Below are 12,873 nucleotides of genomic sequence, written 5' to 3' on the forward strand. Positions count from 1 at the left end.
ATCATTGAAGCATTCATTCAGTGCACATCTGACTCCTAGCATTCCAAGTCATCGTGTTTCTCTTTGCCTTAAGGTTGTGGGCTGACCCCCAGCTTCCACGTCAAAGGTATTCTCCATATGGCAAATGGTAACAAACATTGTGACATGAATATCAAGCTATGAGGCTGCTATAACTGTACAGTACAGTACACTAATCCTTATAGTCCACCCTAGGTTTCATGCATACCCAGATTGTCTTGCTGCAGGGTGGGGTTAGATCAGAAGACCACTAAGGAGCCAGACCCCTTCTCTCTACTCGAGCGGATGAGACGGATGCAGATCATGATGTCGTCTGAAACCAACGGTTGCAATAACAAGAAGTGCCAGACGTGGCAGACTTTGTAGTCAAGGTCAAAAGAGAGGATGCTTTCATCCTCTCTTTAGCGTGGACGCTAAGTAGTGATCTCCAGAATGTAAAAGATCAGCTCCATTACCATGGGCTCACTGCCCCTCCTGTGGCCCCTGCTGTTCATGACGGGAGTCATCACTCGGTCCAGAGCGTTGAGGTACTGATCAGGGAGGGGCTGTCCGTTACTCCCGGCCGCAAAGCCCTCCTGAAAAGACAAAACAAGCCAACAATTACTTTTGATGTGTTCACACCCGGTGGTTTAGGATCTTCACAGCCTTGTGTTTTTATGAGTCATATCTTCTCAGCTTCAAAGTGTGACCAATTATGTTTCCACCCTGAAGAGATTATTACTTATATATTTGGTGAATGTAAACTTTTAGGAATCATTGTGTGAAAAGCGAAGACTATATAACATTTTACTGCTAAAATGATAAATATTGAAGGACTGCTGTTAAGAAAAAGGTTATGCGACTACAGAAGAAAGATCGTTTTCATGCTAACCAACAGACTGAAGCACGTGAAAACTTTAATGGCTTGATTTCATGTCTTTACAAAGAAATAAGTACTTTCCGAAGCTCAACTTCGATTATTCACAGGCAATTGATTTTTGTTTTTCCTTCATTAACCAGCAACCGAATGTCCCATTATGATCAAATATCTCTTTTAAAGTGAGACTTAATGTTATCACTTAATGAGCTCAGTTGTGGCTTGGCTTTTTGTTTTCTAGTTCCTACGAATGCTCTTGCCTCTATAACATAGAATGGAGATGTCAAAATGTCATATTTCTGTGTTCTGTGTAGATCATCGATACCAAACATCCTTTCTGACCTTCTGAGAGTCAAAAGAGACACGCAGCCCCAGCTTGGCCATCCCATCCTCCTTTAATAGTCTGAGGTGAGGACACAGGGCCAGGCAGAAGGCTCGGGCGATCCGTTCCGTTAACCGGTTGTGTTCAGCGGTGTCGCTGGCTCCTCCTTCGAGATGATCTCCTTTCTGCAGGAAGAATACCTTGACAAAACATGCACATAAGTGTAAAAGCAGCTTCAAGCAGGAGAGCAGATCAAGCAGATCAATATATACTTCTGTCCAGCGGATAATCTTCCCATTTTCTTTGTATTCGGACTTCTGGAACATCTTCGTACTGCTGATGGACTCCATGGATTTCCCATCGATGGGACTTATAACTCTGGAGGGAAGGAGCCCATGCAGTTCAGTTTTTCTTATCCCCAATGCTAAAGCACCACAATTAAACAAAACACAAACTCTACTATATTTGTCTGCCTGTCCTTCTGTTAGTGAGATAACTCAAAAGGTTCTGGAAGGATCTTGATGAAATCTTCAGAAAATGTTGGGAATGTTACCAGGAACAGATGATTACATTTTGCAGATGATCCAGGAAAGATCCTGAATTATGGATCACTTTGAAATGTCCGGTATCATTGCAGTCAATGGAGCTTCAGAATGTGTTCCTCAATATCTCTGTTGATTATTGACCGATATTTATGGGATTTGACACAGTCATGTAGGGTGGGGACCTCAATCTCACCACCAAATTTCATCTAGATCGGATCCAGAATGGAGTCATTAAAAAATATTACACTATAGCATTGAAAACCCTATTTATGGATTCAAAAATCTGTTCAAAATACACATAAACTCTGAATCACTTACTTGTCATGGTTGGTGTATAAAGACACCGAGAACAATTTCTAACCTTATGGTGATGATCCAGATCACCATGTGGACAGTGTAAATCCAAGTAGGAGGGGATTGAGCTGCTCGGCAGAGGTCTGCGCTCTCTGAGTGCCTTTCTAGTCTTATTTTCATCTAAATTTGTTTTTTTACTAAACACAAAGGCATCATTCGGAGGCCGCTCCATAAACATCAAGCACGTACTCACCCTTTATTCGCAATGCATTTCTGCTCCACCCACTGTACACAAACAAGCTCCTGGCTCTCTGACTGGTCGAGCTGTCCACAGGTGACTGTGTAATCTTTCATCTCCCTTAGTGACTGACGGATTTCCGCCATCGTTTCCATGGTGATCTGCACCATTAGCCCATCTGGAGAGAGGGGGCAGCAATACAGGAGAAACACACAACCAGACAAGAAAAAGATGGGACACACACACATATACGCACAGACACGCACATCAACACATCTAAAATGTACGCAGACACACACAAAGATCAACACGTTCTGCATGAACCAGTTTTGAAACATACACTTCTCAAACCAAATAAAAACCTTGAGGTAAATTCACCTCCCTTTGATTGAACATCCTACCTTCTACAATGCTGGATTTGGCGAGGCACCCTGCAGATGTTTTTAGTGCACTGCTGAAAATGAAAAAACAGGATCCTGTGACTGCAAGAAGAAGAAGAAGAAGAAGAAGAGAGAAAGAAACAAACACTGGATTCAGCCCTATTTTCCATTCTTTACAGAGACAATAAAAAAAGGTCATGTCATCTGGTGTTTAATAAGGGAAAACAAACCCATTATTGTTTTGAGCAACTCAGTTATCCGATTTTCTGTGATGTACTGTACTTCAGAGCAGATTTAGATCATCATTCACATCATGAATTTGCACATGTACCTGTAACAATGCATTTTTTATAAAGCAAGTGTACAATTTATTGTTTGTCTGTGTATATCGATGTATGCATTGTCATCAAGTCGCACTTCCTTTCCTTGTAGCGAATCAAACTTCCGATCGTCCATAGCACTTCATTGCGTAACACAAAGTCCAGACTGTTAACATGTGACGTCCCTGGTATAGCATCCCGTTGCAAGCCCACCTTTGCGCGGCTGGTTGTGGATACTGATGGCCTGGGTCTGGTATTGTCCGTCGCCTCCTTGTACACAGATGAGGTGGGAGTCTGCAGCCTCGTTGAAGCACGCCCCAATGGCCAGCACGTGCTCATTGGACTTATTAAGAGCCTTCATTAGCTGCCAGTAGACATGTGCACAGAGTAGGAAGGGTGACTATTGATTAGACTGTATAAATATTAGCATTGCCACTGTGATATATACTTAAAGGCATAGCGTTACCTCATTGTAGCCAGTGATTGGTATCTTTATGCAAGTCTTCTGAGCCTCTAGATCCACAGTGAGCCCCGGCACCGTTGGCAGGCTGTAGCGGTAATTCCTAAAGTCCTGGAACAGGACGGGAGCGGAAGCTGAACGTCAAATATGGAAAGCTCGGTTGGAATTGCAACACCAAACCAATAATTGTCATAATTACAATGAGCAGTCTCATGATGGTGTGACCAATTCCTCCAAACAAAGGCTTCCTAAGACGCACGCTGTACAGGGGGCACGGGTAAACTGAAAGAAAGAAAGAAAGAAAGAAAAAGCAATTAAAAGAAGAAATTCAATATAGATGCACAAACAAGATGGGGGGGGGGCTTGCCTACATCTATATTCGGCTCCAAGTCGCAGCATGAGACGCAAGGGAAAGGCTTTGGCCCACCCCACCTCTGCTCTGTGGATCAGAAGGCCGAAGAGGTAGGGCTGGTTTGGCAGAGGTAGGCCCTGCAGGGACTGGTGAGTGGAGCGAACGTACAAGAAGCCTGCATGCTCCTCACTGCCCAGGAAACTACCACCGAACAAGGAAAGTGACAGATGCTTCACAACCTTTCCTGCAGAAACACACAGGAAACGACGTGCAATGTTCATAGAAAAACACTTTGAGGGTACGGCAATCAGAGCTTTGTTTCCATAATGGATCCCTGCAGAGAACGCAGAACTCCATAAAGACACATCACCACCACTGCTGCATGGAGATGTCTCACTGTGTGTGTGTGTGTGTGCGTGCGCTGACCTGTGAGGGAGTCCCAGTACAACTGGAGGAAGTGGCTGAAAACGTCTTTCGGGAAGCTTTTCTCTTCGGGCAGGCACTGCAGCAGCAGCACCACTTCCGCTTGGCCCACAGCATGCATCCCCTTTGACGTTACACACCAGCACTTCCTGTTAACGTCTGTCACACAAACGAGACGCTGTAAACTCAGCAAAATGTGTCAAATAAATGTCTCTGTTTTCTGCCTCCTTCTGGCAGGAAATGTGAATTACAGAGCAGATGGAAAAACTAATGTAAATATAATTACAGTTATTTTCAATGTTTGCACGATGGAAGAAAAAGTATTTTTCCTTTTGATTATGTTCTTATTTCTAATCACACCAGCTCCATATTTGATTAGAACTACACAACACCATTAGTTACTTTCACACATTTTACCATGTATGGTGAAAATAAGAAGGAAGCATACAGTTAACCAGCTTGACCATAGCGAGTAGGTTAGCATTGAGGACAAACACCAGAGGTTTGGGCCTGCCACTCTCCAACTCCTGAATCAGCAGCATCTCAGAGGGCTGCTCCTCCACGGTGTAGTCTGCAGAAGTAACACACACGTAGCACACTGATGTCACACTGTAGTATCTGCTCCAGCCGCTGAGTGTGGGCGTTTTCTGTCCTGTTGTTCACGCTCCTCCTCGGCTGTAGCCGAATAAAAGAGCTCATATCATCACATTTAAATATAGAACTCACAGCTGTGTGAAAATTAAGAACCACTGTCTAGCGGTGGGGGGCCTCTGTCTCACCACCGAAGTTCATCTGGATCTGATCCAGAATGAGGTCAGGAAAAAATATTACATTGTAACATTGAAAAGGAAAAATCTGTTGCAAACACACATCTACTCTGATTCACTTTTACATTTCATGGTTGGTGTATAAAGATACCAAGAACAATTTAGAACCTTTTGATGATGATCCAGATCACCATGTGGACGGTGTAAATCCAATCAGGAGGGGAATGAGCTGCTTGGCGGAGGTCTGCGCTCTCCGAGTGCTCGTATTTCCATACTTCACCTTGTCGTCAGCGTTTGTCAACTCTTGAGCATCATGTCACATTTTCACCTGGCTCCGTTTTGTCTTGTGTGCGACTCCCTACTGTGCTTGTTTGCCCTAGTTATGCACGAGGTAGAATGTGCAACGTGTCGAAACACCGACAAATTGGCAGATGAACCAAGAACGTATAGTGAAGGTCAGGAAAATGCTGGTAATTGATTGATTTAGCGGAACCTTTCACTCTTACAGCCAATTCAGTCTTACCCCCCTTGACTCCGGTGGAGCTGAGGATAGGTGGCAGGCCTTCCACGGGGATGAGGTTGGATGAGCTGCTCGCTAAAGCTGTGGTGCCCCAGCCACGAGGACGACAAGCTTCCTAGAAGGAGAAGAAGAAGAAAGAGTGAAGATGAGTGAAATGATTTAATATCACAGGGATATTTTAGCCTCATTCTCCTCTAAATTACAGAAATGCTCATTTGTGTTACGAGTTAGGCGAACCTACATTGATATTCGTCCCGTGTGGCCGCAGGGCTCTCCTGGTCTGTGGTGAACCTGCGGGGCTTTTAACCTGCCCGGCATGAGCTCGTCTCACCAGCGGTGAAAGAACGGGGCCCCTGACTGGTGTGGTCGGAGCAGATTCCGATTGTTTGTTAAGGAATTCGTCGGCAAACCACACCCTCCTTTTCCCCCTGGGAGGTGTCCCTGGGGGGGGGGGGGGGAGACAGAAGCATTCAGGCTTTTCATTCCAAAATGAAAACACAGAAATAGAGATGTTAACAAAGATGAAACATTCTGCGCTTACGTTTGATGAGGGTCGAATGACAGGAAACGCAAACTCGCCCTTCCTTGCCATCCATATGTGCCAGTCTGAACTTCAGATTGGAGCAAAGTGCACAACAAACCTGATGATGCAAACATGCACACAAATAAGGGATGGGTGTGGTTCATCAGAAATGCTACACAGTATCAACTAGCTTTACTCACTTTCCCACAAGCACGGCAGTGGTGCCTGCGCTTGGTGAACGTGAACTTGACCCCACACTTCATGCAGATCTGTGCCTGAGAATCAGGGACCCACACTGGAGCCACTTCCCCGAGGACAGTTGCTCTATCCTTGGACAGGATCCCAACTGGGCTCGATTCAGACTCGTTGTCAGGATCCAGAGAAGAAGCTTCGCCGTGCCCCATTGCTCTCGCTCCTCTCGCTGCGCGAGTGTTGCCGCCGTCTGTGACGCGTTCCCCGTTTGATCCGGCCTCCTTACGACTCTGGAGCTCTCTGCCACGCATCTCCTCAGGTGAGAGAGCAGAGGTCGCTGCCGCGGCCTCGGAGCTGCTCAGCTGCTCCTGCTGCTCCAACCTACTTTCCTCCAGCTCCTTCTCCTCAACCACAGAGTCCTCCTTTGATGGAAGCATCTCGGACTCCTTCTCCCCTTCTTCCTCTGGCCATGCAGCCTCGGCCGGGCTCAGCACCAAGGAGTCAGAAGGCTCCCTGAAGCAGCTTTCGCTCCACGTGGAGATGTTTGTCACAGTGCAGTCACCCTCCTCCATCTGGGAGGGCGAGGCGGGTTTGGCAGGATTTTCAGAGGATTTCTGCTCACATTTCTCAATGCCGCTTCTGATGGACGTGTCTGAAGAGACCTTGGACAGAGTTTCTGGTCGCATTTGACTGCAGCCGAGTCCTGGTTTTGGTACGTCTCCATCTTTTAGCACCAGCAGGCAGGGTCTGTTCAGCCAGTGGTTCTTTGTGTCCTGAAAAGATGAATGGTCTCCCTCATCTGTTGAGATACACAATCGCATAATGTCTCTGTTTCATTGAGAGGAAACAGAGGTGCATCATCGTACGAGATGGAATAAAGGCGCTCACTCACACCAACGCAACAGCATAAAAGAAACCTGTTGAATTATGGAAACCCTGCAAAAAATATGCGAGGAAACGGCACCAGGCTGCAGTAAGCAGATGCGGTAATAGTGAATGGTGAATGCACAGTGGTGGCAAATTCCTCGAGGACCTGCGGACTCATCCGTGTGAACCCCCTCCCACAGCCCAACACCATGCATGGAATATGACCCGGTGACTCTGACCTGCCTGCATATGAATGGTTGCTTGTCTTCTGCGCTGATGTTCTGTGTGAACACGATGAAGGCACGATGGGACGCCGGTTCCTCCTTGCCTGGGCTTCTCACATGTCTTTGATCACCATTTAGTAGCTGCTGCAGGGCCATGTAGCAACATGCTATATTTGATTTCCTATAAGCTCATAGTTCTTTAATCATCATTAAAGGCAGCTTTGGGTGCCTCTTGAGAGATGAAGCCGAACTAATCGCAGAAGAGGAGCTTTTAATTATTATTATTATTATTATTATTTGCGGATAAAGGGTGGTCTCACATAGATATCGGTTCCCCAGATGATCAAACAGTTCCAATAAGTGGCTATAATTTCATTGGCTCCCAGGTTGAGATGCTGCAGGTGAAGGCCAGTCTAAAATAAATGGAGTTTTTCCAAAATAGAAGACATTAGACATCCTTCCCAAGGTTTAGTTAATAACCCCACTCATGTAAATGACGCGCACGCATTCCAAGATCATGCGTGGCTGAGCTGGAATGATTGATGAACGGCCGTGACGCAGAGGTCGGGGCTGCGCCACTCCAGGTCGATTTACGGTTTGCCACGTAAAAAAACAAGAATAACGAAACGGGCTCCGGCAGAGAGAAGCAGCGCTGCAGCTCCGTCACACCCTGGAGCAGAAAGGCGCGTCGATCCCTCCTGTTGGGGCGACAGAAATACCGACAGAGGAAACGGCGGCGCGTCCAAAGCGAAGCGATCCAGCTGACCGGAGCGACGCATGACGTCACACGCGCAAAAATGTTGAATCCGCTCGCAGCCGCCGAAACCGGCGGCAATGCGACATTCACCCCTCATCCCGTCCGGTGCCGCTGCGGACGCCGCAAGCCCGTCTCCGTGATAGAAATGCACGACCTCCACGCGCGCACGGACGATGCGCAACAAGGGCGCGATGCCAAAAAGCTAAACCAGCTGTTTTCTGAAGGCAACTCGTTGTTGCATCATCGTTCCAGTAACGCGCAGCCATGAATGGCGCGCCTCCACTGCGCTGCTCGTACCTTCCGTTAAAGCTCCCAGGAGGCTTTCGTGCTCGTCATCCCGCGCAGAGAAGAACTTCAGCATTTTCTCTCCTTTGACATTTGCATCCCGACCAAGGCGGATCCGAGCAGCTGCAGCTCCCTCACAGGCGGAGGGAAGGGGCGATCTGCCTTCTCTGCCACCCCCCCCCACACACACCCCCTCCTCCTCCCTCTGCAGCTCTTTCAAGAAACTCAAGAGGGATGCAGAAATGTCCCTCCCCAGTTATCTGTACACAAACCCCACAGGACAGGGGGGGGCAGAGAATCCTGTCCGTCACACTGCAGGAACGATTCCCAGCTTTCAGCATCACCGAAGTAGCCGAACATCAAAGCCAAACGGCCACGCTCAAATCTTCAATACGACCATTGACCACAGCACATCTAAAAATGTCAACCATCTTTATTTTGTTTCATAAACAAAGAAGTCTTAAGACGACTGGAATCCTGATCACGACTGGTACGCGTTGAAGGGATCTAACCATTTACCAGACAGTTGTTCTTTTATTTTTTATTGATAACTGCACGATCCGGTCTGACTGGGACATCAGTGGGCCGTGGCTAAATTAAAAAAGTCTCTGGGGGTTACTGGGGGTAGCGTCCGATATGTCTGGTTGAAACACGCAAAGAGCTTCACTCCGATGTGTCAATTTGCCTCGTTCTTTGACGCCTCATCAAAGTTCTCCACCAGATCTGGGGAGGAAGACGATGTGAATTATTACACAGGAAGAATACAATTCTATTACCTCTGGTATTCTCAAAACAAAATATCACTTGTCTGGATCATTTTTATTAAGACTATCATTTTATGGAAAACTTAGAAAATGTCTTTTTTTAGCTGGTTGACTTATTTTTACATCCAAAGGTCCATACCTGGAACATCATCATCCTCTTCCTCAATGTCCTCTGCTTTCGGAGCCTTGCTGTCAAGAGCTGAGAAGAAACGCACAAATAAATAATGCAGTTATAACTCCAACATTACGTGATTCTAGCCTGATATGAAATATTTTCCTGAAAAATATCTCCGGTGATAATTTATATATATATTTAATGCTAATGAATAAAAAATGAAATATTTTCAGTCTGACATATCTGTGTGGTAAAATCTTCGTTTATCTTCCTTCCTCCTCTGCGCCCAAAACCAAATTCAAAACTTCATTGAGCCACACATTCACACTTGTTGATTATATATATATATATATATATATATATATATATATACGGCTTCATTGCTATAAATATGAAGTTTATTTTGTGTCGCTGACATCACACGATCTGCAGCTGCAAATACTCACATTTCAAATCACCTGTTTGAGTCGAGTCTGCTAAAATAAACCCGAGTGCTCTGCAGGATTTAGGCCGGCCCTTTGCCCTTACACAGTGGTGACCTTTTAACCCCTCGGCTTCTACCTTCCGGCGGAACAGTAGTGAGAGACGGACCAGCAAATTACCGTTTTTTTTTGTCTATTCATATATTTTGTGGGCAGTTCCAACAATAAAGAATAATAATAAATCCCCGTCTTTATTAGTTGCATGAAAAGCATCTTGTAAAGTTGCACTTATTCCGCTAACATGATAACTGATACTGTGTGGTGTAAATGTGCACAGAGCATTGTGATGCTATAGAAGTAAAAAATGATTTTTAAGTGTAGATCAGTTGCTTCTCGGCTACTAATCAACTTTTCAAGTCATCAAACTGCAAATATAATAATAAGTGCAGCTTTAAATCATAAGTCAGAACATCACAAACGCCCGCGGTCCGAAAGGTCAAGGAGCACCGACCTTGCCGTGGGAACTGCTCAGCCAGTTTGCGCAAGCTGCTGAGGCTGTCGGCTCCCAGCTGACTGAGGATGCCGGGCAGCATTTCGGTCAGCTGCTTGGTCTCAGCGTGACCCGTGATGGCGAAGGTGTTGGCGGACAGAGAGGCCTGGACTTTGGGGTTGTTGAAGTGGATTACGGTCCCATCGTCTTTGATCATATTCACCTGAGATCAGAGGACCATTCGACCTTGTGTCACGACAACCTCGCACGCGAGCGAAACACTCGACAGAGTTTCACGGCCAAAAACATTCACGACAATTTACCTCTTCAATTCCAGCAATATTGTTGACGGCCAACTTCTTTAATGAACTCTGAAGCTTCTTGTCATCGGCTGTGGCCGTTCTGTGCACCACCTTCTTCTTCCTACGTGCAGATCCCTACAGCAAAGGCGACATAAGATCCTTAAATGACTCACGACTCACAAGAATAGCAGCATCGGAGGAACAAGAGCAGAAACATAACCCTCGGTGTATTTAGCATGAAGCTATCCACTGACGTGATTCTGTTCTGCTCAATTCGACAGCCTGGCAGATGGTTTTTTTAAAGACTGATCTGGATGTCGAGATTAAAAATCTCAAATACTGCATGAGAATATTAACAAAAACACTTGTAATAGGAGTTATGAACAAAAGACACCATGTTGGACATTTTGCCAGTGAACGAGAAACTCGTCAATACTCTCTGATCGACTCAGTGGAAAATAGCACAGAATGAATTTTGACGTGTTTATGTTATTTTCAATTTAGGTTGGATTTTGTTTTTTGTGCGCAACGCAGATTTTTGCCGCGAAGACCGTATCAACTGTGCGTCCCAATGTTTGTGTTTATGAAGAGACAATCGCGTGTGTTTGTGTGTTGTATTTATTTGTAGTAAACGTGTATTATATAATTTATTATAATGACATAACACACAAATTTACTCCAAATTATTTATAAAGAAATTAAACCATAGCTATTTTACCAAGTAATTAAATGCACAGAAATAATGATAACAATTTTCTAGCATTCAAGCTATTTTCTAAACGACTTTAGTTCACATTTCAGACGAATGTGACGAGCAACCCTTTAACACGCAGTCGAATTGGTGATGCTAGTTTTACGCGGACCTCGGCTCCTCACACAAAACAAACAAGAACGCACTTCCTGGATGTAAACCTACCTTGCCTCCTATCCGGACCTGGGCTTGAAGTTTTGCCAATTTTTCCTGATTCATGTCGACACCTGCAGTATCAGAGGAATGTCGATAAAACGTCAAATACATATATATTTGTGTGACTTGGTCTGTTTTCCCCTGTTAGCCAGAACAACCACGAGCTAACAGGAGACAAGAAAGGGTCCCCCGTTTCCACACGCCAATAATATGCTGACTGAATAACGCTCGATTTATCTCAGGAGGCAAATCAATAAAAGAACAATAAACATTTAAGGGAATACTAACGGAGACTATCTCCAGCTGATCAGAATGCTGCTGTATTCGAGGCTGGAGCTGAAACCATAACACAGGGAGGGCCTTGCAGGCTGAATAAGCAGCCTGTCAACGCTCCGCTCAGCCTGGCAGCGCTGCTACAAACACACACCGACATCCACGAAGCCCCGCAAACACCGACAACTTCACACAAATTCACTGTCAGCCTTCCAAACCTGCTTAAAAGTCCAAATTCATGCGGTACTGTAAACTGGAGGATTGTGGGGTAAGCGATTACGTCACGTACCATGCGGATTTGTCTTCTTCGTTTTGGACAGATGTCAGGATTTAGGTTTTCTTCTGCCATCTACAGGACACTTTATAAATTACATCTCCAGTGTCCAAAAAGCGTCCCCTTGCAGACTTATGATAAAAAATACTGTCCAGTTCAACGCTCCCTCAAAGGTGCGCACTGCAGACGAGGACATCAACCTGGACAACGTGTGCTACCGTTGGAGACGTGAGAAGGACACAGGACAAATTTGGTTATATACTGTATTTTGCAGATGAGGCGTTCCAGGACTCTCTCCTGACCACGGTGCACACATGAATGAATGAATTTTATTTTCGAACATGTATAAAAATGTGTAAGTATTTGTACATACAAAAGAAAGAAATACTGATAAAGGAACAAAAGACATAACAAAACAAAGCACATAGTTCAAAAAAGCAGATACAAGAATGTTTTTTTCATTTGGTTTTCAGTTTTCAGGTCCCCCCCCCCCCCCCTTAGTCCATTAGTCCAACACATTTCCTCCAGGATCAATAAAAGTATTTTATTTATTTATCAATCGTATCTATCAATCTACTTTTTCTGAGCACTTAAGTAGAATACAATGAAATATCGAGTGAACCTATAAAGAAAATATTTCTATGTGTTCATATGAATAGTGTGCAGATGCATTTAGACTTTGGAGATGCATTAAGCTTCAGTAAACCCATGACATTACAACACACACACACACACAGACACACACATATATATATATTATTATTGTTTTCATCTATATTGCAGCATGAAGTTAAACATATTTAAGAGACGACAGCTACAAGGCACCATCAAATAATACAATTATTTAATGACATTACTTGCAAATAGACCGTTGATATTCTGTAAGTCGCCTCACAGCAAGAAGGACCCGGGTTCGATTCCTCCCTGTGGGGAGTTTGTATACGTTCTCCCCGTGTCTGCGCCGTTTCTCTAGACGACAAGAC

At 45.0% G+C, this 12,873-nt stretch overlaps 2 protein-coding genes across 4 annotated transcripts; both read right to left on the reverse strand.

The window, feature by feature from the left end:
• Nucleotides 1-117: 117 nt before the first annotated feature.
• LOC137916121 (zinc finger FYVE domain-containing protein 9-like) lies at nt 118-8,419 on the reverse strand. The gene is made up of 14 exons (XM_068759224.1): nt 8,356-8,419; nt 6,219-7,009; nt 5,499-5,610; nt 4,657-4,779; nt 4,212-4,367; nt 3,805-4,029; nt 3,633-3,715; nt 3,440-3,544; nt 3,187-3,337; nt 2,675-2,755; nt 2,289-2,451; nt 1,469-1,574; nt 1,217-1,396; nt 118-593 (listed from the first exon to the last, which is right to left on the reverse strand). Exons 1-14 carry the CDS (start codon nt 8,417-8,419, stop codon nt 432-434), a joined length of 2,502 nt encoding a protein of 833 aa, XP_068615325.1. The 3' UTR covers nt 118-431.
• A 350-nt stretch (nt 8,420-8,769) lies between these two features.
• On the reverse strand, nt 8,770-11,951 carry LOC137916120 (transcription factor BTF3 homolog 4). Of its 3 annotated transcripts, none has more exons than XM_068759223.1 (6): nt 11,906-11,951; nt 11,353-11,414; nt 10,458-10,571; nt 10,156-10,357; nt 9,247-9,306; nt 8,770-9,066 (listed from the first exon to the last, which is right to left on the reverse strand). In XM_068759223.1, the coding sequence occupies exons 2-6, from the start codon at nt 11,404-11,406 to the stop codon at nt 9,020-9,022; spliced, it is 477 nt and encodes a 158-aa protein (XP_068615324.1). In that variant the 5' UTR covers nt 11,407-11,414; nt 11,906-11,951; the 3' UTR covers nt 8,770-9,019. The 3 variants fall into 3 exon arrangements, with proteins under 3 accessions (XP_068615324.1, XP_068615323.1, XP_068615321.1); XM_068759222.1 differs by having other exon boundaries at nt 11,835-11,916; XM_068759220.1 differs by having other exon boundaries at nt 11,353-11,432; nt 11,854-11,908.
• Nucleotides 11,952-12,873: the final 922 nt, after the last annotated feature.

The sequence above is a fragment of the Brachionichthys hirsutus genome, unplaced genomic scaffold (assembly GCF_040956055.1).
Source record: "Brachionichthys hirsutus isolate HB-005 unplaced genomic scaffold, CSIRO-AGI_Bhir_v1 contig_466, whole genome shotgun sequence".
NCBI classification, from domain to species: Eukaryota; Metazoa; Chordata; class Actinopteri; order Lophiiformes; family Brachionichthyidae; genus Brachionichthys; species Brachionichthys hirsutus.

Excerpts from the sequence above, each read along its gene's own strand:
- LOC137916121 (XM_068759224.1), bottom strand. The coding sequence starts at position 8,419 with ATGCTGAAGTTCTTCTCTGCGCGGGATGACGAGCACGAAAGCCTCCTG. Across the intron at positions 3,338-3,439 it reads CAATCACTGGCTACAATGAG|CTAATGAAGGCTCTTAATAA; the intron begins GTAACGCTATGC and ends GTCTACTGGCAG. Across the intron at positions 2,452-2,674 it reads CAAATCCAGCATTGTAGAAG|ATGGGCTAATGGTGCAGATC; the intron begins GTAGGATGTTCA and ends CCCTCTCTCCAG.
- LOC137916120 (XM_068759220.1), bottom strand. The coding sequence starts at position 11,908 with ATGGTACGTGACGTAATCGCTTACCCCACAATCCTCCAGTTTACAGTA. Across the intron at positions 11,433-11,853 it reads CCAGTTTACAGTACCGCATG|ATTCCTCTGATACTGCAGGT; the intron begins AATTTGGACTTT and ends CGTTTTATCGAC. Across the intron at positions 10,572-11,352 it reads AGGTCCGGATAGGAGGCAAG|GGATCTGCACGTAGGAAGAA; the intron begins GTAGGTTTACAT and ends CCTTTGCTGTAG.